Here is a 20,360-nt window from a genome sequence, read left to right on the forward strand (position 1 = left end):
TGTTTCTTTCTCTTCTGTTTGTGAATGAAACATTTATCCGAGACTGTCAAGTCAAAAGCATCTGCGACGTGATGACTGGCTAAACTTCTGCAAGCTCTTAGTGCTCTGGGCACCAGCAGGCACTATGAGAAACGCTGAGGAGAAGAAAATACGACCCTGAACTAAAGAGATTAACAACCGGTAAACAATTAAACACGTAGCACGAATTAGCATAGCGAACTACAGCTATCTTCACAGATTGCTTGAGTACTTCATGGGGCATGGCCAAAGCTAAGATTAAAAAGAAACGGGGAAAGGCCAAGTATTTACAATATTTGGCCTTTACAATATCACAGACTTGAGCTTTGATGAGTCACATATATGCTTTCAGCAACAGGCCTGTGGCTCTTTCTTATGCCAATTTAACTCCTCTGTTCCACATAATCAGCTATTAAACACGTGCCCTTGCAAGACAAGTAACTGAGTTATAAGGCACGTTTCTGAACAGAAAATTTTGCAGAGCTTACAGTATCCTCTCGTGTGTACTATGGTAGTTCAGCCTAATAAAATGTAATCTCATTCCAAGCGAAAGGGACACTATCAGTTTAGAGAAGAGAATTTAAGCTTGGACTAAACCCACTTTTCTGATTTTAGAAATGTATGTAGTTAGTGGTCTAGATCTTTCCCTGTAATCAGGCAGCGCCGATCTTTGGCAATGAAGGCAGGGATACACGGCCACGTATTTAACAGGGATTAAGGAAAGGAGGGGTGGAACATTTGCCCTTTCCTGGAAGGGCGGAGACTCCGATTCAGCAATACACTCGGTTGAGCTGGGCATTTAGGACATGCTAAAATTGCTTTCCTGAAACAGGGTCCTCATCTCGCAGTTTGCTCGGCTTAAATCTTGCCACATCAGAACCACAGCGGCGTGGGCAACATGCAATTATTTTTAAACACATCGCGTGAGCCCCTTTCTCTTAGGTAGCCTCTGTTAGTGTGGGCAAGTTTTTTTTAACAGGAGAGTTTAGGTATTTTTCCTTGTGTCTGCACTCCAAAGTAACCTGTCCATCTAGCTGCTGAAGATCCGCTTCCAAGGACAGCAGTTTCCTTCTCAGCTTCATTCAGAGCTGAACTGCAGTCGAGGTACGAGATATTAACATATTTCTTAATCTGGCATTGAAAAAGAGCTTCCCACAGATTGAAAACTGTCTAAACTTGATGGAAGAGTCTCCCTCCCAGGAATTAATGCCTCCCACCTCCCAGACAGGGACCAGGCAGTCAATCAAGGGATTGCATTTTTGCATACTCAAAATTGTGTGGCTGAATAAAAAATGAAGGTTAATTTAAATCTGAAAACACATTAAGAATGGAATTGCATCAAAGGATACCGGGGAGGGATGTGCCATTACAGCAAATTCAAAGACAAAATGTATGAAAATATATCCACTCCACTGAGAGTACAGAGAGTGTTACTTAAATAACAAGAGGGCACAATACTTCATTTTAACCTCCATTTTACCTAGTGCTATGCAATCTTATCAAATCAAGCTCTCTCCATACAATTGTGACAAAGAAAATCATATGTAATGGGGTCTGGAAATGACAATCAAATCTGTCACTCCTAGAAATGTGTACTTGCTCTTTATAGCAGCACGCAGCAGTGCCTGATTACACTACAAAACCCAAACACCTTCTCTATCTCCTTGCATTTCACGCTGAAATAAAAGCCACTTCACTTCAGAGGTGCCTTAAATGAAATCGGTGTATTTGACAAACGACTGAACCGTTTGTGACACACTTTATAGATAACCCAGTGAATTCAAGGTGTTACCTTTTGTGGGCTATTGATTGCACCTAGCTGATATCTGTCTTTTCAAGTACGGAATAATCTACTGTCATTGCAAAAATGATGGCCATCTTACAGAGAAGGTTAATCAGATACAGGAGAAATCATATCTAATCTTTGACAAATTGCAAGTCACTCAGGGATCAATCACCGTTCTCCTCGTAACACAAGCCACAGGTAACTGTGCCAATGGAACGCCACGCAGGTTGCCGCGCAGCCCAGGTACACAGTGGCCAACAGCATTTTGCCCCTTGGAACAGTTTAGCCTGCTGAGATGGGGGATTTGTGGCACACTTAAATATGTTTTGAATAGTAATGACCATAAATAAAAAAATTTCAAAGAGAAGCAGAGCAGCAATAATACGATACGCAGGCATTCAAAGGGCAAAACTATGAAGTGAGTGGCACAGTCTTTGCACTCTTACGGTACAGCATGTGTTTTACACCTTTCCTCTCCAAGTTCTATGTCTGTTATCTACACCTTCCTCATCAGGACCAAGACGTTAGGAATTAGCTGACATGCAAGAATAAATCCCAAATTAAGAGACATTAGGAATGGACGCCTCTTGAGCTGTCAAACTTACAGAACAGCATGAAAATCACCAGCTGGACTTTCAGGTTTCCCAGCAAATGATCCGTAGCTTAACCACCCTTAACGTCACCCAGATCAAGTCTTGCACGCGTCATGGATGCCTTGGGACAAGCGAGTCTTGGCATACAGGTCATTTATCAAGCAGCCCAAGGCACATTCATCTTCCCAAGTGCCTGGTGTGAACGCACTGCGTCACCACTCGTATCGGTGAGAACTGGATGGGAGCACCTACTGACACCTCTGAAAACAGGGAGTTTTTACTATTACATTAATATTCAGAAATCGGTCAAATTTAAGATTCTTCTACTTCATGTCCAATGTGTTTTAACTTGGTTAAAATAAACCTTTGCACTAAACTGCTATACCAATATATTTACCCAGAGTTAGCAAGACCCACATAAATGCTGCCATACAGGTATCTGTATAAATACCATTTTATACAATAATGCAATTCTCAGGGAGACACAATACCTCTTGATTCTCAAAATTAATACAATTATTTGTCAGTAATATGCAACACCTTATTATTATAATCAGACTATACCTGCTATAGAGTCATACACACACACAGAGATGCAGAGGATGTCACAGTCTTATTCTGGTATATATCTACATATAACCTAAAGTAAATTAATTTTCATTACTATATGCGTGTGTGGCTGTGCATGTTCAAGGATGTCCCTGACTTGTGTCAAGCACTGTCTTCTTTGTGCTGGGATTTTGGCGATCATGTACTGCAGTAAAAAACACAGACCCACGACTGCCCTTCAGCTGTATTATAAAACCTGCCAAAGGGACGCACCTCCTCTCGCTTTCTTTTGGTCAAATGCCATGGCCTCCTGCAGTCACTTTTGTATTTGGTTTTAGGGATTTTTGGCCTGGCTTTTCCCAATAATTTCAATTAGCTGCAGAGTAAGAAGAGCACTGGATCTAAGATTTTAATTCTGTGATACAAAGTTAAAGATTCTTGCTGCAATTAAAAATAAACTTAGAACGTGTTGCAATTTTTTGCACGCTTTGCAAACTTCATTGCCTGGCCCTTGTAGGACCTGTCTTAAGGACAGTGACTGGAGAGACTTTACAAAGGCGAGCACTTAGAAAAATAACTTAGGTATCAGAATCAACAGTTGTATTTGAAACTACGAACACTATGCTGCACAGCAGCAGAATATACTGAATATTTCCACTGCTAACTTGGTTTGGCCAATGTCTGCTGAGGGATTACCCTGCATGGATAGAAAAACCCTTACGTTCACAAAAGAACAAGAGAGTTTTGTCCTTGCTAAATCATTTCCATCGATTTCCTCCAACTGTGACTTTCTTGGTTATGCAGGCAGAGAACTGAGACTTACTGAATATATGCCCATTATTAAATCAAAAAAGCACCAGGGACGATTCCAAAGTCAAACTTCTGCCATTTAGCAGTTTTACCACTTCTCAACCCTACTTTTAAAATACAAACCCATTCCAGTTCAGCAGGCTCTCTGCTGCTTCCACACACCTTAACCCTCAGGTTTGGTGGCTCTGTGCTGTTGAGCTCTACTGAGCAATCAGGACTTGACTCCCTTACTCTAACTTTACTCATTTCTAATGTAAAACTGCTTTCTGCCCTTCCTCCCTCCAACTCTTGGCAGATCTCAAAAAGAAAAAAGAATTCTTGACAGAAAGTGGGCTATCAAGATCCACTAATTTTAGTAAGGACCAAATGTAATTGTTTATTAAAGAGTTTGAACCTCCACTGGAACACAAAACTTGATATAAATCCCCCAAGAAGAACATAGAGAGCATCCCACTGGAACTCATGGCTATCTGTCAACAGGAGAAATTACCATCTTCGTTTTCAGCACGGACTGTCTATCTCCTGCTGCTATTGCAATGGCTTATCTGCTGGGTGGCTTGCTGTACCCATCCTGCGGATGCCTTCAACCTAAGTATTTCTCTAATGCAGCATCTGCTCCTACTATTTTATAATTAGAATATAATTAGTAGAAGTTCTCGCACATAGCTCCCATAGAGAAATGACTCTACCACTCAAAAGAAAAATCTGAAATTCCCAAGCTATTTACAATCCACAGTCAAAAGAAAAGTGAGCATTTCTCTAGTGGCTCAGGAAATGACACTCAGACAACAAGATATAATTAAGAAGTTGTTATGCACTGGGCAGGACAAGGTACGACAATCTCCCGGCAGGTAGGGCAATCAAGTATGCAAATAACTTTTTTAAAATTTATTTGCAGTTTCAAAAAAATCTTGTCATGTCAGCTCAAAAGGTCAAGCTCAAATAAAAAAGTCAAACATTTTAATAAACTAAACACTTAGGAAAGCGTTATTGTGGTCACAAGTAGGATCCAATTTTTTTCCATTTAGAATCATTTTAATACAAAACTGAAGTAACTGTTTAAATAACATGGTATTTTAGATAGAAAATGGATGCCTTTTGTTAGTAATTATAATGCTGAATTCTTAGTCAACTTGTACATAGAAAAGTTTAAGCCTATTCAGGCCAATATGTGGCAAATATACATTATCAAAAATCACCTGCAAGTTTAAGTCAAACAAAGAAAGCACAACCACACTTACACAACCTCAGGAATTCGCAAGCACCCCAAGAGCGGAGCCAGGTGCCGGGGAGCGGGGCAGAGGCCCCGTCTCAGGTCTCGGTGGTGGCTGTTGGCAGAGGGAGCGCACCTGGAACGCCGGTTTGACCATGCTCAGGCGCTGAACCACAACCAAATGCGAACGATTACGCTTGACAGAATTCCATCGAAAAGGGCATTAGATAAGCGAAAGAGGGGGAAGAGCACAGCGCGAAGAGCAGGGCTGCTCTGCGGGGTGAAGGCCAGCACGAGCGCAGACCTCGGAGCAAGAGGGAACAGAACAAGCTCTCCTCCCTGCTCTCTGTCCAGCCTCGTGCAAGCCATTAGAAGTCTCTGCTGTCTTATTTGCCCAGCCTATAAAATAGAAATAAGACCTTCATTATAAACTGTTTTGTCTTCTTATACCACTGTGCACAGCAGATATTTTTATTTAAGATTAACTTTTTCTTGAGACCCCGTCGAGACTTCCTCACACTACCACAGGCCAGTCTGAAGCCCAAACACCTATTTCCGAACACCTCAAGCGACAGTAAGAACAGAACCAACAAAACAAACCCCGGAAAAAAATTTCCTAGGCCACAAAGGTTTAACTTGTTTCCTGGTGAAGGCGAGATGGTCTCTCAATGTCCTGTGCTCTCCTGCAAGGAAGTGACTCATGTCTCCCCGTTCTAATTAATTAGCGACACACTGAGAAGGCAAACCCTTCCTCCCAGGGACGTGCTACTGTTTTGCTGTCTCGTTGGTTGAGCCCTGGGTTATGGGAAGGGGCAGGATGGAGGCAGGGTCACACGTGCAATGAAAATAACAACCTGCAAGACCATCCCGTCATTATAACTTCTCAAAATCCCCAGCTCCTACTCAACTGAATAAATATCCAACACAGAACACATTAAAAACTGTCCCTGACATTTCCCCTGTTACGTGGCATTTTACCTCAAATTAGCCACAAGTTTTTCTTATGTAAATCACTTCAAAACAAAAATCCAGCTCTAACTTGCAAAGATACACAGAGAGGAGGAATAAAATAGTGTGTCCACGCTCCTGTCTCTCCACTCAGCCTGGTTTCCGCAACAGATGAGTCTGGCCCTGAGCACACAGTTTTGTTGGGGCTTCAGCCATGGTCTACGACATTTCTCCCCGCACTCCCACCCGTGGCTGCCTGCTGCAGGGAATGATGTTCATCTTCAACTGCACCAAATAGTTTAGTTACCAGGACTAACGGAGTCAGGCTTGATTTTTACAGAGACTTTCCACTGTGCTCTTAGACATGAAAGGAACTGAAATCTTCACCGGTGAAAGACTGCTGACTTTCTAAATAAACTCCATTAAAGATTATTACTGAGATATATTCATGATGTAGCTAAAAGAAAGCACAGCACTAAAACCTACAACTTTGATCACTAGTTCTTCACGATGCACTTCAAACATAATGAAAGCAAAATTCATATTCCCAATGTGTGTGTGACAGAGAGAGGCAGAGCAAACCAACCCCAGCCATGGCAAGTCAATTCAGGGACAAAACTTCCTTGTGGTTCAGAGTCAACCTTCTTTCGAGTCATGAACATTCGTATCCATCCTGTACTCCCGAATGCCTGGCTTGAGCACTGTGATACAGCACACCTAGAACTTCACCTATTCCGCCGATGTCTGGTATTCAGTTCTCTCTGCCATCATGATTTTGGGATTAAGACAAGGGACTCTAGTCTCCGTATTAACTCTGATGGGATTGCTCATAACCTTACTTTAGTTGCATTAGAAGAGGGGAGAATCAAGTCCCAGGAGTTCCTAATACTGCAAGCACCACCTCATCATTGTGCAGCAGCGCTTTGGTTACTCTCTGATATGCCAAAAGCCATCGCTCCTAGTCTTCATCCATGTGCCACTTGGCTATTATTATCTGATAAACTACTTTGAGTAACCTGTTTGCAATCCAGCTAGACTCCGGGAGAAAGAGTCAAAACAGCTCAAAACGTCAGAAGTTTGGTTCTGCGAAGCTGTTTCCAAAAATGCTTCTGAGAAAATACACAAAAGGACTGAGATTTCCCCAAGTACCATCCCAGATTCTTTTCTTCAACACTCTTACACTTTTTCCTCCTACTACAGAAGATGTGCTCTCTAAACACTGCCTCTGTACCTTTGATGTTAAACACATAGCCTTCAGGCCAGACTGTTCTTAGTCACTCTTTTCAAGGATATAAAGTTCTTAGGAGAATCATCATCACTTTACCCCTTTTTTCACCCCTACACTGCTTCCTTCATCTTTACCTGAAACAGAGACCGGCAGCCACTTTCTTCATGCATGCCATGTCTAGATCATTACCCCCCTATCCCTAACTGCACAGTCAGGCAGAATTACTTCGGTGTGGAGAGAGCAGTGACTCTAGGGAGACCTGCTCCCATCTTCCACAACAGCACCTTGGATTATGGCCCTGATTTACCCAAGATTTATGGGATTCCCATGAAACTCATGCCTGGAAGTTCATCCCACTGCATGCTTTGGAAAAGGACAAACCATCCTCCTCTGGGATGAAGATCAAACTCATCATGTTAGTAGACTTACAATGCCAGCTCTTGAGCAAAGAAGAGAAGAGACATGGGATTTACAACCCACAGCAGTACAACTGTCATGTTTTGTTTTTTAGAAACCAAAACAGTTCCATGAAACTAAAAGCTCAAGGAGACAGGTCTTCCACTGCCGGAAATTCCTGGTAACTCCACGAAGACATGCAGAGCTGCAGGAACTGAGACATGGCTCCTTATATCCAAGCCCAGCTGGACTCATTGACCGGGTTGCGCCATGCTGGCTCATCCCACAGACCTCAGCTTTCCCACTGCTCGTAGTAGCTCTTCTCCGAAGGCTAAAGTCATCCTCTGCAACAGCTAGGGAAATGGGTGGAAAATATTAAGTCGAACACATTCCCTTTCTTAAGAATTTGTAACTGTCCCCGGTCTGACAATGATTTCCAGTTCACAAGATCTGGGTAGCCTTCTTCACTCAGGAAATGCACTACTGGATAAAATACTTTGTTGCTTCTGTTTTATATACAATCACAGACATAAACATGCACACATATAATCAAATGCACTACATTTCTTTTGATTAAAATACCTATTAGAAATCCTTGATCTATGGTTTCATTTTAACTATGTTGGGTTTTCACTTGTCTTCAAAAACTGAAAAATACTTTAACCTTTCTGAAATGGATCATGTTAAAATAAACTGAAGCAAGTTGATGAAAAGTGTTAATTAACTTGCTTTCGTCTCATTAAGAGTCTGTGTTTAACCTATAGGTCACCTCCTCTTTCAGCTGATGTATGGATTTGATCTTCAATGATGAGCTAAATGACCCAAACTTCTATTGACGATTGAGAACTCCTGAACATCTTGCTTTTTTGGGAGAGGTCAAGAAATTGCTAAAACGAAAGTGCTGAGCTTTTTAAGGAATTATTCTAAACCTTATTTTATGGCAGAGGCTGAAATAATGCTGACCCTGCAATACATTGTGGGTTTAAAATAAAAATACAGAACAAAAATATGATTTTTTCCCCCTACAGGGTATACAAACATAATGGTTGAACTTTTCTAAAAATGTTGGGTTTTTTTCCCCACATTCTGTGCTGAATCAGGTGTATTTATTAGCATCAGCCACTTGCTCTTGTCTTGATTTCCTTATTTACCTGTGCAGCTATCAGTTTTAAGACCCCTGATGTGCCTGAAGGTTGGCTGCGGGTTGGAGGGACACAGAGGAGAAAGGAGAAGGTGGTGGGGAGGGAACTAGAGGGAAGAATCTCCTGCATTTGCCAAGATCCAGAGCAAATATTTCACACCAAGTGGCACTGCCTACATCAGAATCAGACAGGCAAAGCACCTGGAGAAGCTGCTCGGTAAGAGTCGATGTATTTGTATTTCTGCTTTTAAAAATATAACTCTAATAATGCTAGCTGTAAGTCCAAAATTGGCAAGAGAGATAGGCTGGAGATCTATGCTTTTTAATATCTAGCTCTTCACCAAGATGACTTTTATCACACCAACGGCTAAATCAAACTGATTGTAAAACAGCCAAAATGAGGCAATTAGTAAGGCCTGTGACAGCCACAGAAAATGGAACGCACAAGGTTTTCAGTGCAAGCCAGATGGATATCTTCAATATATTTCTTATTGTCTGCTTGTGGTAATACGTTCAATTAAACTGAATCAGTACTACAGAAGACCCTTTGAATTGCCTGAAAAAAATTAATTGTCTGCTGCAAATTTAATGAAGCCTAACAGTTGTATTATGTTTACAAGTTTTATTTGTTATGATCAGTGTTTACAAGAAAAAAAAACCAACTAACTTACTTCATTCAACTAGTCCAAAGAGCAAACCACCAGTATTTTACAACTTATTTAATTTACATGTTTCTTTGCCATTTAAGCCATTTTTGTCCTTAGCAGCTGACCTAATTTTTTCCTCTCCCAAAGAAGAAACCGTCAGCTCTTGCTGTGCTGTTCGTTCACCAGCTGCTGTGAGTTAAGGCTCACTCAAAAGTTTGACCACAAACTTGTGCTACGACATGTCCCCAGCGGGGCCGATGGAGATGCCCAGCCATGGGCTGGTCCCTCTGATGCTTGCTGTGGTCCTCATCAAGGTTGGAGCAAGGCCACCGACCTTCCCCAGCAGAACACAGCCACCAGCCCACGGCTGTCGTGTTTGACAAGTTCACACTAAGGAAATCTACAGCAAAAGGCACGTCTGAGCAGACCCGAGGAGGGGTGGCTTTGGGGAAGGCTCGACGGCAGACAAGGCATCTGCTTCTCATTTTGCCACTTCTGTCATCTCAGAATAATTACAACCTTTTTGCTTCAATTAACTGTCAGAAAAACGGAAATGCTGACATGACACACAGCTATTTCATCTCCCCTGGGGTGCTTTGGGGCTGACCTGATTTCTCTGACGACCTCGGGTTCTCAGCTGAACAGCGCTGGGAGAGAAACCAAACGCTTTGCCAGACTCCGGTGTAACACGCACAACGGAGATGCACCTGCCAGCTCCGACACGGAAAGGCGAGCTCCGTACCGCTGCAGAAGGCATCGCAGAACAACCTCGCCTCTGGGTCGCAGTTGGAAATCAACACGTACGGTGCCTGAAACTATGAACTACTCGATTAAACCTTCTGTTTGAAGTGCCATACGGAGAAAAGATCCTCAAAAGCTGCAAGGACCCTGAGCTATATACTGGATACCAGCCCCATCACCACCTTCTACCTGAAGTTTTTCCACCCAGGGTTCATTGAGGAGATCCAGCTAAGTGCAGCCTGAAGCGCTGGGGCTACCACGGCTGAGGGGAGGGAGGAGCAGATGCAGCAGGTGCACAGCTCTCTCCTCTGTATTTGTGCCTTTCATGCAGTGCTTTGGGTCATCATTTTACTTAAACCTAGCAAAAGACCCTTAATTGTGTCCTAGAAATAATTGGTGTCAGTGGAAATAGTCCAATTAGAGCTGAATATATTCCTTTGCAATTTTACGGTCAAAGATTATTGCTTTCATCTTCAATTGTTAAAATCAAGCATTTGCTACTGCTTGTGAGTCAGAAGTCAAGACAGGTTTTCAAACTTAGAAATAAGTTTTCTTTCCTAAACATGAGAATACAGCAACACGTACTCAGTAATAAATCAGTGCTTACATATCTCTGGCTCCCTCTAATCCTTTTTTGCCTATAAACCCCTGATTTAGAGATTCTGGAGAACAACAGTTTGTACTCTAAATTGACTTATTCTCCCTGAAATTTTTTAAAACACATGTTCTTTTTAAAGAACATTCATTCACATCTGGACTGCATATAAAAACTGTGTCCAGCAACTACTAAAAAACCCTTTAGCAATAATAAAATTGGTTTGAGTTTTTCAGAGTTCTGAGAAAATCTTGGCTTTGATACCAGCCAAACACACACCTCGTGTGCTATCCAGCATAATTATAAAAAGCCCACCAAATATGGACAGCCCTAAAGTGCTGCTCTGAGATTATTACTTTAAACTCTGCCTCTCTTTTTTAAATTATATTTTGTGCTTTCAGCACCAGGTGTCATTTAACCAGGTCCTTTCTTAAGGGCTGAGGCATACCCTACATGAATTTAAATTAGACTGAGTTGAACTGTGAGGAAAGAGAAACAACGACCTTGCATGACCTTAAACACTGCTGGACCAAGACAGAACTCAGAAAGAGTGATGGAGGGGCCATTCATGTTTCAGAATGACTAACCACTAAACCCACGACATATGGACGGATGGTATGCAAAATGCCTGCAATAGCTTTCCAGGACAGCTTTCCATACGAGCAAAGCAGCAATCTGACAGGGGAAAAATCAGGGAGGCACAGAGAGGGTTTCTGGTAGTGGGAATAGTGCTCAAAGAGGTCAACAGACTCAAGTATCTGCTGCAATTTTCCCCTGGTTGATGTGAAAAACCCCAACATCTTCATGCATGGCTTACTCTCCCTCTTGGGAAAAAAGTTCAAGCCCCATCCCAAGCAACTGATATCCCAGTTACTCAAAGGTAGTCATGACATAGTTGAGAACAGCTGGCAGAATTCATGGTGCTAGAGTTATTTGTATTCACCGACGAAAAAAAACACCACCAGCCAAAAAAGGACCCTCATGAAAATACACACACTGCTGGATCAGCACAGTGAAACCGCTCCGCATCCTGCCGCAGCAGATCCACCCCGAGTGCCCCCGAACAAGGAGAGACACTGCTAACGCACCCAACACCTCCGCAGAGGTCGGTGGGTCTATTTCAAAAAAGCTGTACGTATTTTTGACTAAGAGAAAATCAGGTTGATTAATCACCACCTTTTTTTTTAATCGATGGAGTCAGTAATGCCACTACTTGAGCACGAGCTCAGCTGTCGGCCAGCCCAGCGTTCGCCGATCTCAGTAGTGCAAATGGCCCCAGCGTCAGATTTCAGGCTGGCACCGAAGCCAGCGCAGATGCCAAAGAACACCGTCAGCACTGCTAGCTCTGTTGTGCAGAGTCAGTGTCTGTGAGAACGGAAATAAATTATTTCTAAGTATAAAACAAGGTATAAATAGACACATGCACCATCCTAAGGATGGAAATAATTTTGTAAGGAACACACAGCTGTGATCTAAAACTCATACGATATCACTCTGGATATTCACTCTGGATTGAGTTTGTCTACGAATATCCAACAATTGGAAATATGGTAATGTGTAAACATTTCCAAAAGAATAAAATGACTCTCTGAAAACCCATGAGGGATATCATTCAGACTGTCTGGTTCTCCATCTGATTTTGATCTATTTTCCGAGTTTTATTCTTCAGATTACTATGACACAAACATGAGATTAATTTAAAAGTCTATCTGGACCCTTAAGTTTATAAATAAATAACACATTAAAAAATTAAATACATTAAAAAAATAAAATCAAACTGAAGGCACTACACTAAGTTGTCTTTAACACAATTTTGGGGGAGGGTATGATGATGTTTTCAAAGGTAAAAGAACTACAAATGACTGAAACTCTACTCCTGCGCGACTCGGCAGCCGGCGCTTCACGATGAGCACTGCTGGGCGCGCGCAGCGGTGACCAGTCTCTGCACCACTCAGAGGGCTGCTGGGCACAAAGGTGGGTGTCAAAGTCACCTCAGCCCACGTGAAGAGCGTTATGCACAAATAGAAAAGGAGGCATAAGCAATTCGGTTTGATCGCATGTGTGCTCGTCAGCACATGCCAGCTTACTGTATTACGTGGAAATTCAGCCACAAATGACTTGAGGAAACCCTGCACCGTGCATTACCAGCCGTGTTCAGAACAAAACTTCTGAAACATGCCATAGCAGACAGATGGCCAGTCATTAGAGAGCAATGTCTTTCCACTGGCACGTACCTGTGGAGCTGGGGAACTGAACTCTTTGCAGTTCTTCATGGGCAGCATAATATCCATATTCTCTGGAGATGAACAAGTGGTTCTTCCTTCTCTACTAAACCAACCCATAGCAATACAAACCCACTCTAGCCCCACTGATATGAGGCAAGCACAACACATTTTCCGAAGAAAGCAGTTCAATTCTGATCAAATGACATCGAAACGGAGACAACTACAGATGGCAAGATGGGCCACGAAGACCTTCGCATCCCACCAACGCTGCTTTTACAGGGTGTGAACACTGTGTCCACACTGATCAGCACAGCACTGCCCCGAACTCTGAGCCCCACTCCTTTCAAAGGACTAGAATAACACAGTCAGAATTGCAGGTTTAAAGGTAGTAACATTTGAAGTCTCTGAAAAGTTACTCAATAATGGGCTAGAATTTACCGTATTTAATCAATCGTTCCAATTTTAAGTGCAATACACCAATTCAGCGTTCCCACAAAGGAATGGGCTTGGAATGGAAAATATGTAATTTTATAGAAAATAACTTGGATCACTGTGCTGAACAAAATCAAGACTATCAGTCTATTCAAGCATGAGGGAAAAATAACCTACTGACATTATCTTTGTATTCTTTTCCTGCTAAAGTGATACAGATACCAGCTAACAAAAGTTCTCTTGCTTTTACTGCCTTGAGCGCTCCTGTGACAGCCCAAACGAGACGAGCTAATAGCAGCAGGAAAATGTTAAAGGTGCATCATAATGAACCAGGCAAATAAAGCCTGCAACAAAGCGATGGAATGGCTGCACTTCCCGAGAAGAACGGAAACGTACAGACTCTACCACGCATTCACGTATGGCTGCTGCCCATTAAACCACAGAGACAAGGGGACTGGAAAGTCCTGGACCATCCTGGCCTGCAACCAAAGGCAACCGGCTAATAAATGGTACAAAAACCTGTTTCTGGCAGGCTGGAGGGCTTTGACAGCTGAGAGCATCTCCGGTGCAGGACAATCCCCAGCAGCGCTCCTCCGTGGCTGGTTCCAGACCCACTGCCCAAGCCCAGAAGCAGCAGCAGCCCCGCTCCCCTCTGCAGCTTCCAACTCGGAAATGACCAAGGACCGCACCACGAGGCTACAGGCTGCGCAGTCAAGCTGAATGATCACATTCATAGATAGATTTATAGATAAATTTATACAAAAATGTATATAAATATATATATTTAGATAGATAGATAGATTCATAGCTCAGAACACAGCCAAAAGGAAAGCAGATGTTTGAGAAGCAGCCACACGTGTCTAGGGTGGGTGCCACGATCCGTTCACCTCCAACGTCACAAAAGCAAAGTTGGCCACCGGCTCATCAAGCTATTTTGTGTGTCTGCTGGGAAACAAGCTGCACGACAAGGATTTTCTCATCTTGTGAACGAAACGGTGGCGACACGCTACTGTCATCTGCATTCCTGTCATTAGCTTGTTGGTGCTGCTTCTCCCATACCCGAGGCTGCCCGAGAAGCTTCATTTGGGTCTCAGTCGCTGTGCAGGCTGGGATGTTCGCACCAGGAGCCTCTCCTTGCACTTCCTACATCGAGAGCTTTTATTGCAACATCTTGAAATTAGTTTCCTATTTCAGAGCTGCTATGTTAGCCAATTTATATCACTGCATTAAATACAAATAAACTCATATTGTACAGTCTACGCGTGTTTACACTATTTGTCATTTAATCCCCCGATACTGAGAAAGTCTATAGTCTTTCTGTGTATTGGAAGAACTGAACATTTAGCCTCAAGTACAGGAAAAAATGGGAAAAGAAAGATGGAAAACTAATATTTATATAGTACATGTAAACACATGCCATGTTTTACAGAGCTCTGAACACTGTCTGCAGGATTCTTCTCTGCCCTTACAAATTCAATCCTGCTTTTTAATTTAAAGGTCAAACCGCACACGCAAGTTTGCAAGATTCCAGGTCTCCGCAGCCACAGCGGTTCTCATTTACCACCAGCCAACAGAACAAACCCAAACCACAGGCTCGCTGGTTCGGAAAACCACCGAGGTCCACCAGCTGTGACAACAGCATGTTAATACACAGCCCTATGGGCACCCATCAGAATTTCATATTTTTTAAGCTGTCTACTCATGCATAATATGCATATTTATTCATCCCTGTCTGGTTGTTTGCCAGAGTTTATTTTAAGCTCCTCGGTTCTGGCGTAACAGATATTCTCCTCCTCCTCCCATCCTTGCCTAGACTGTCTTTGACACTGTTGGCATCTCTCCCTGAGAGAGAAACAAAATAAAAAAAAAAAAAAAAAGAGGACCTGCAATGTTAATGGAAGAACACAGGAAGGTTAGAAAAAATGTCTTTCCACTTTCACAGTTTTTTACTCCATGACATGAGCTAGAAAAGAATATAAGCATATCTTAAGGTCAAAAACCTCACCAGCTGATAAAGTAGCCTTTTTGTACACCACAAAACTGAGTTAAAGTAAGGTATTCAGTCATATTTCCGCCAAAACTTGCCGGTGTTTTACTCAGGGCAGAGAAACTCAAGCATTTCAGTATGAAATACAGTATTTTACACAGTTCATTTGGAGTTCAGAATAGTTTCTGCTCTTTTATACTTTTTATGGGATAGACTTTGAAATTGCATTTCTCAGTTTGCTGTTAATATCCACATCTTGGGCTTAAGAGTTTATTCTCTGCTTCATGCACATGTGTCACACCCATTAATGCTAATGGAATCGAGTTAAAACGGAGCACTGAGGGAGAAAAAGGTACTTGCTAATCCTTTATAACCTTACCGCAAAGAAAAGTGATTTGTAAACCACGTGAACCCAAAGATCAGGTACAATAGCTGCTGACTATTGTGCTCGGAGTCAGGGGCTGTTCCTTGGGCACCGCGAGGAAGAAAGGATAAGCCGTGAACTACAGAAGCATGACTCTTCAATCACAGAAACGAAACACAGTCGTATTTTCAACAATTGGCTTTTTTACGGTGGTACAAGCGGCCCCTGAACCGCAGACCCCGATTCAACCCCCTCGGTGCCTTGCAGCACTCAGAGAACCGGGAGGACCTCATCTGTGCCCAGCCTGGAGACGAAAAGCCGGCGCCCGCTGCCACGAGCACCCACCACCCTCCCACGGTCCCCGCCGAGCCCGGGGAAGGATGTTAGGGCTGTGTCTACTATTTTGCTCTCCAATTTTGCTCCAGGGCAGACAGAAGCCGATCGACCCTTTTAATAACAGACAAGGTCTTTTTTACATCAGTTTTCCCCGTGCATTGCTTTCGTGGCTTTTTTCTGTGGGTGCCTCCTCGGGACAACACAGATTAAGCAAAGGCAGAGTCAGCTCCTATACAGATCTCATGCTCATATTCACTTGTCCCTATTCTTGTTTGCAGGGACTGGTGTGGGCATGGACAAATGCCACACAAGCTGTTCCAGTCACCTCCAAACCTGAAGAACTCTTGGTGTCAATACGCTACAGCATCCCTTTTAGAATAAATTTGCACAGAAGACACAAAAGGGATAGCACAGCCCTCCACCCCGGGTCTGCACCATCAGCCCCTTGGCATGAGGGAAGCAGAAAGGTCAAGTGCCATGAAGCACAACCCCAGAAACGTCCCAGCCAACTGCAGGTACTCACTGGGTAGCTAAGGTAGAGGCTGACATTTTGCTGAGAGAGAACCTGCTGCTGTGCCACTGTCACCTGCCGTCTGCAACTAACGGGGGCTCACGAGCTTCATCAGCCCTTGCCTGCTCCTGACGTTATTTGCTGAAATGCACTCTGACTATAAAAACCATGGATTAAAACTTGCATTGAAACATTTTAAAGTATTCCCTATATACCATAAAAATAATTGATGGGGAGAGCCTCTAACCGAATACTATCCATCAATGCCAGTATATGGGAGAATTAAAACTGACAGCATTAGAGCTTTGTGATTGATTTACTGCTTTGTAATCAATCGTTCCTGATTTGTTATCCAATATAGGTTTTTACCAAATAAGAAGGAGATGAAGAGCGACTGTAAGTGTAATAATCTATATATTCATTGCCTATAACAATTCACCAGACATTGGACTATTCATAAGCAGGCCAAAAATTACGACATTTGTCAGTGTCTCTCATTGTTTATCAAATTATTACTTGAAATATCATTGTCATAAGTTACAGCTTCTACTTATGAAAAAAATATTTGACAGAAAAATTCTGAACACACATGAATAAATACGTGGAACTCCTGAAATCCAGAAATTCAGCCCTGAATAAGAAATAACGAAATTAAATCAGAGTTTGTGCAACTCTTCAAAAACTACGACATTGCATTGCAATGGTGAAACTCTTGCATCACTCTGCAACAAGACCAGACATATTCAAGAGTTCAGAAGGTTTTTAAAAAGATGATAGAAGTTTAGAAATAACAAGAATATATGAAGTTGAACTAGGTAAGACATGTTTATGAAGGACACCACATGCTGAGGGCCACATTCCTCCACAGGTACTCCATGGCTTTATGCACGTCCTTCGCAAAACTGAGCCTTAGGACGCAGACGGCTGCAGCAGCAGCAGGTATTTCTCGAGCGTGATTACTGGCCATTCCCAGGAACAAGTCATACAACGATATGGACCAGGGATCTGGTTTTGCGTTACAATTCCCATACCGTTTGAAGCATCATTTTAATCTGCATGTAAAAAGAAACACGCTAACTTGCTGTAAGCACCAGCAGCCGCTGCGACCGCAGACACCTTGCTGGTAGTGTCGTCTCCGACCCTCGAGGCTCAGCAGGTTTCTGAGATGCAAGAGACACTCTGATCCCCCCAGGCTCCACTTGCATCAGCGTCAAAGGGGAAAGGTGCAGCATGTGTGGGGTTGCTTCGGATGCTTTCAGATGCTAAGATGGTGTATTAGTCATACGCAATAGAAATAACTGCAATTACCTTTCACAACCAAGCTGCCCGTGCTGCTCGCTGTCCCAAAGTGGTTTGTGGCCACGCAGGTGTAACTTCCCGCGTCGGATTTGGTGACGTTGACAATCCGGAGGCTCCCATCGTCTAAAACAGTGATTCTGGAAAGACAGCAGACACAAAAGTTATGTATTTTTTAAGTTAACAGAAAACTCTTTCACATCTGCATGAATTATTGATGGTTTGAACAACAAGACAGTCCGTTGCTCGTTACAGAGGGAGTTTAGCTGACAGAAATCTCTCAGGACGCAATTCATAAATACTGAATGCATCATTTACTTGAGTTTTCCATGTCTTTACTTGAGGGCAACTTTAATTTACACACCAGCAGCTCGTGTAGGTTTTACGCACGTCTGTACTTTGATACTCAGCACTCACGATGACAACCCTTGCAACATGTGGTACACTGGCTACATCTAAGAGTCTCCACGCTCACTGCTTCGCAGTGTGAAAGCTTCTGCCCAATGGATGCAATGAAGCAGGCGTTCCGTTGCTGCTTTGTTTCAAGAAGGCTGATGGCTTTTCAGCAAGGCTACCATGCTGCCAAGCCTCCCCTCTGCCTGCAGTATAACACAGCCCGCGGGGTTAACTTCCAGTTCTACTTGCAGGGTAAAAAAAAAAAAAAAATTAAAAAAAAAAATCCTATTTCACTCCCATCCCCTTCTCATATATGTCATCCCTGTCAAAGCAGCGGTACGCGTCTCTCGGAGGGCGGGAGGTTAATTCCTGGGGTGATCCCTGGCCCCTCCTCTTGCACAAGGGCTGCACTCCAAGCCTGCCTTGCTCTCGCAGTTGGCTTTGTCTCCTGTTCCATTTTCTTCTGCTCTATGTCAATGAGAACAGAAAACCTGATCCTGCCCAGTAAGTCCCATTGAAACATGGATGACTTGTCCCTGTGGAGGCATAATCTAAGCAGACTCCATAAAAATCTTTCCCCCAGTCTAATATCACCTCTTTTTGCAAAACACTTTGTTTTCTGCTCAGCATCATGTCTTGCAGCGCAATCTGCTTTCTCCCCTTCAGCCACTTTCAGACCTGCGCTGAAAATCTTCTATTAATTCCTGCCTTCTCCTGCTCAATTATTTCCCAATTTAACTAATTTGAAAGAAAACGAAGAAGCCTTCCCGCCTCCTGAACGCTAACCAAGCTCTGCACAACTGGACTGAGCAATCAGGAGGAAAGAGACCGAGCAAATGGCACTCGCGCCATTGCGGGAGTGCTCAGCTGGCACTGCCCACCCGAGCAGGCTCCAAGTAACAGACCACACGAACCAGCACCAGCCTCTTCTTGAGCTGAGGCAGCCGAATAAAGCTCCAGCGTGAGACCAGGCAGGGACAGAAACGCAGAGGCCATCTGCCCACGCCAGCCGCGGGCTCCCCAGGCTCCGGCCAGCTGCAGCCGCGGGGCTGAGCACGGTCTGCAGGCAGACATCACCCAAGGGTGCCTCTGTCACGCCGTGCTCTCTCGATGGGCACACATGGGCTGCTCAGTCCACATGCATGGACCTGCTTCGAAAAATGGGACAGTTTGAGCATCTTTACGACAACGGTACCAAGCGAGGCGAAGAGAGACGGTGCGAGGTTCCGTCTGAACATGAGGAAGAACTTCTTCCCTCTGAGGGTGACGGAGCACTGGAACAGGCTGCCCAGAGAGGTTGTGGAGTCTCCTTCTCTGGAGATATTCAAGACCCGCCTGGACAAGGTCCTGTGCAGCCTGCTGTAGGTGACCCTGCTTCAGCAGGGGGGTTGGACTAGATGACCCACAGAGGTCCCTTCCAACCCCTACTATTCTGTGATTCTGTGGTGCTCCAAGAGCAGCCACCAGCTCTGCGTCCTGGCTAACCTCTCCTCGACCTGCTCTTGCAGCAGCACGACGACACGCAGGCCAGCTGGCAGGGGCCAGGGACAGAGGTGGTATTTCACACATCAGTAGCAGCGATATTAATAGAAGTTTCTCAACTGGCTTATAGGTCTCCAAATTGTTGCAGTCAGTAACATTCACCACTGTAATTTATTTTTGCAGGAGTCCAGTGCCATATATTTGCTTCTGTAGCAGTTGCTCCAGCTCAATAATTGGAAGAGAGTAGTATATAGCCACTTGTCTCTTATCTTCACAACTGTGTTGGCACAAATCAATGCACGTATTACATTAAATGTGCACTGGAGCACAGGACTTGCCACGCTGGCCTCTGGCGCAGGAGCCTGGGCAGCGGCAGCACCAGGAGCTCCCACGGAATCACTTACTGCTGTTATCAATTTCAGGTCTTCGGAAACAAGAGCGCCCTTCTGAAAGCCGAAGGTGCCCTTGGTGCGCGTTAAAATTCAAATCAATATAAATGATGGAACGAGCTCAGCAATATGCTCCAGCTCAAGAAGGACCACCCGGCTCCGGCACTGCCCCTGCCAGGCTCTGCACTCACTCCCTCAGCATTTTTGCCATCCCAAGAAATCCATAAAATGTGATGTTTCAGACTATTTCTGCACAGTTGAGATTTTATTTCTTTAT

General features: G+C 43.7%; 1 protein-coding gene across 5 annotated transcripts in view; it reads right to left on the bottom strand.

The window, feature by feature from the left end:
- Positions 1-20,360, bottom strand: part of LOC104331265 (contactin-4) — a 354,067-nt gene that overhangs the window by 24,345 nt on the left and 309,362 nt on the right. For all 5 annotated transcript variants that reach the window (XM_075432608.1, XM_075432604.1, XM_075432605.1 and 2 more), the window contains one exon: positions 17,829-17,956. In XM_075432608.1, the coding sequence (XP_075288723.1) occupies positions 17,829-17,956 (128 nt within the window). The remainder of the gene's footprint in view (positions 1-17,828; positions 17,957-20,360) is intronic.

Source organism: Opisthocomus hoazin, chromosome 11, assembly GCF_030867145.1.
Source record: "Opisthocomus hoazin isolate bOpiHoa1 chromosome 11, bOpiHoa1.hap1, whole genome shotgun sequence".
Classification (NCBI taxonomy): Eukaryota; Metazoa; Chordata; class Aves; order Opisthocomiformes; family Opisthocomidae; genus Opisthocomus; species Opisthocomus hoazin.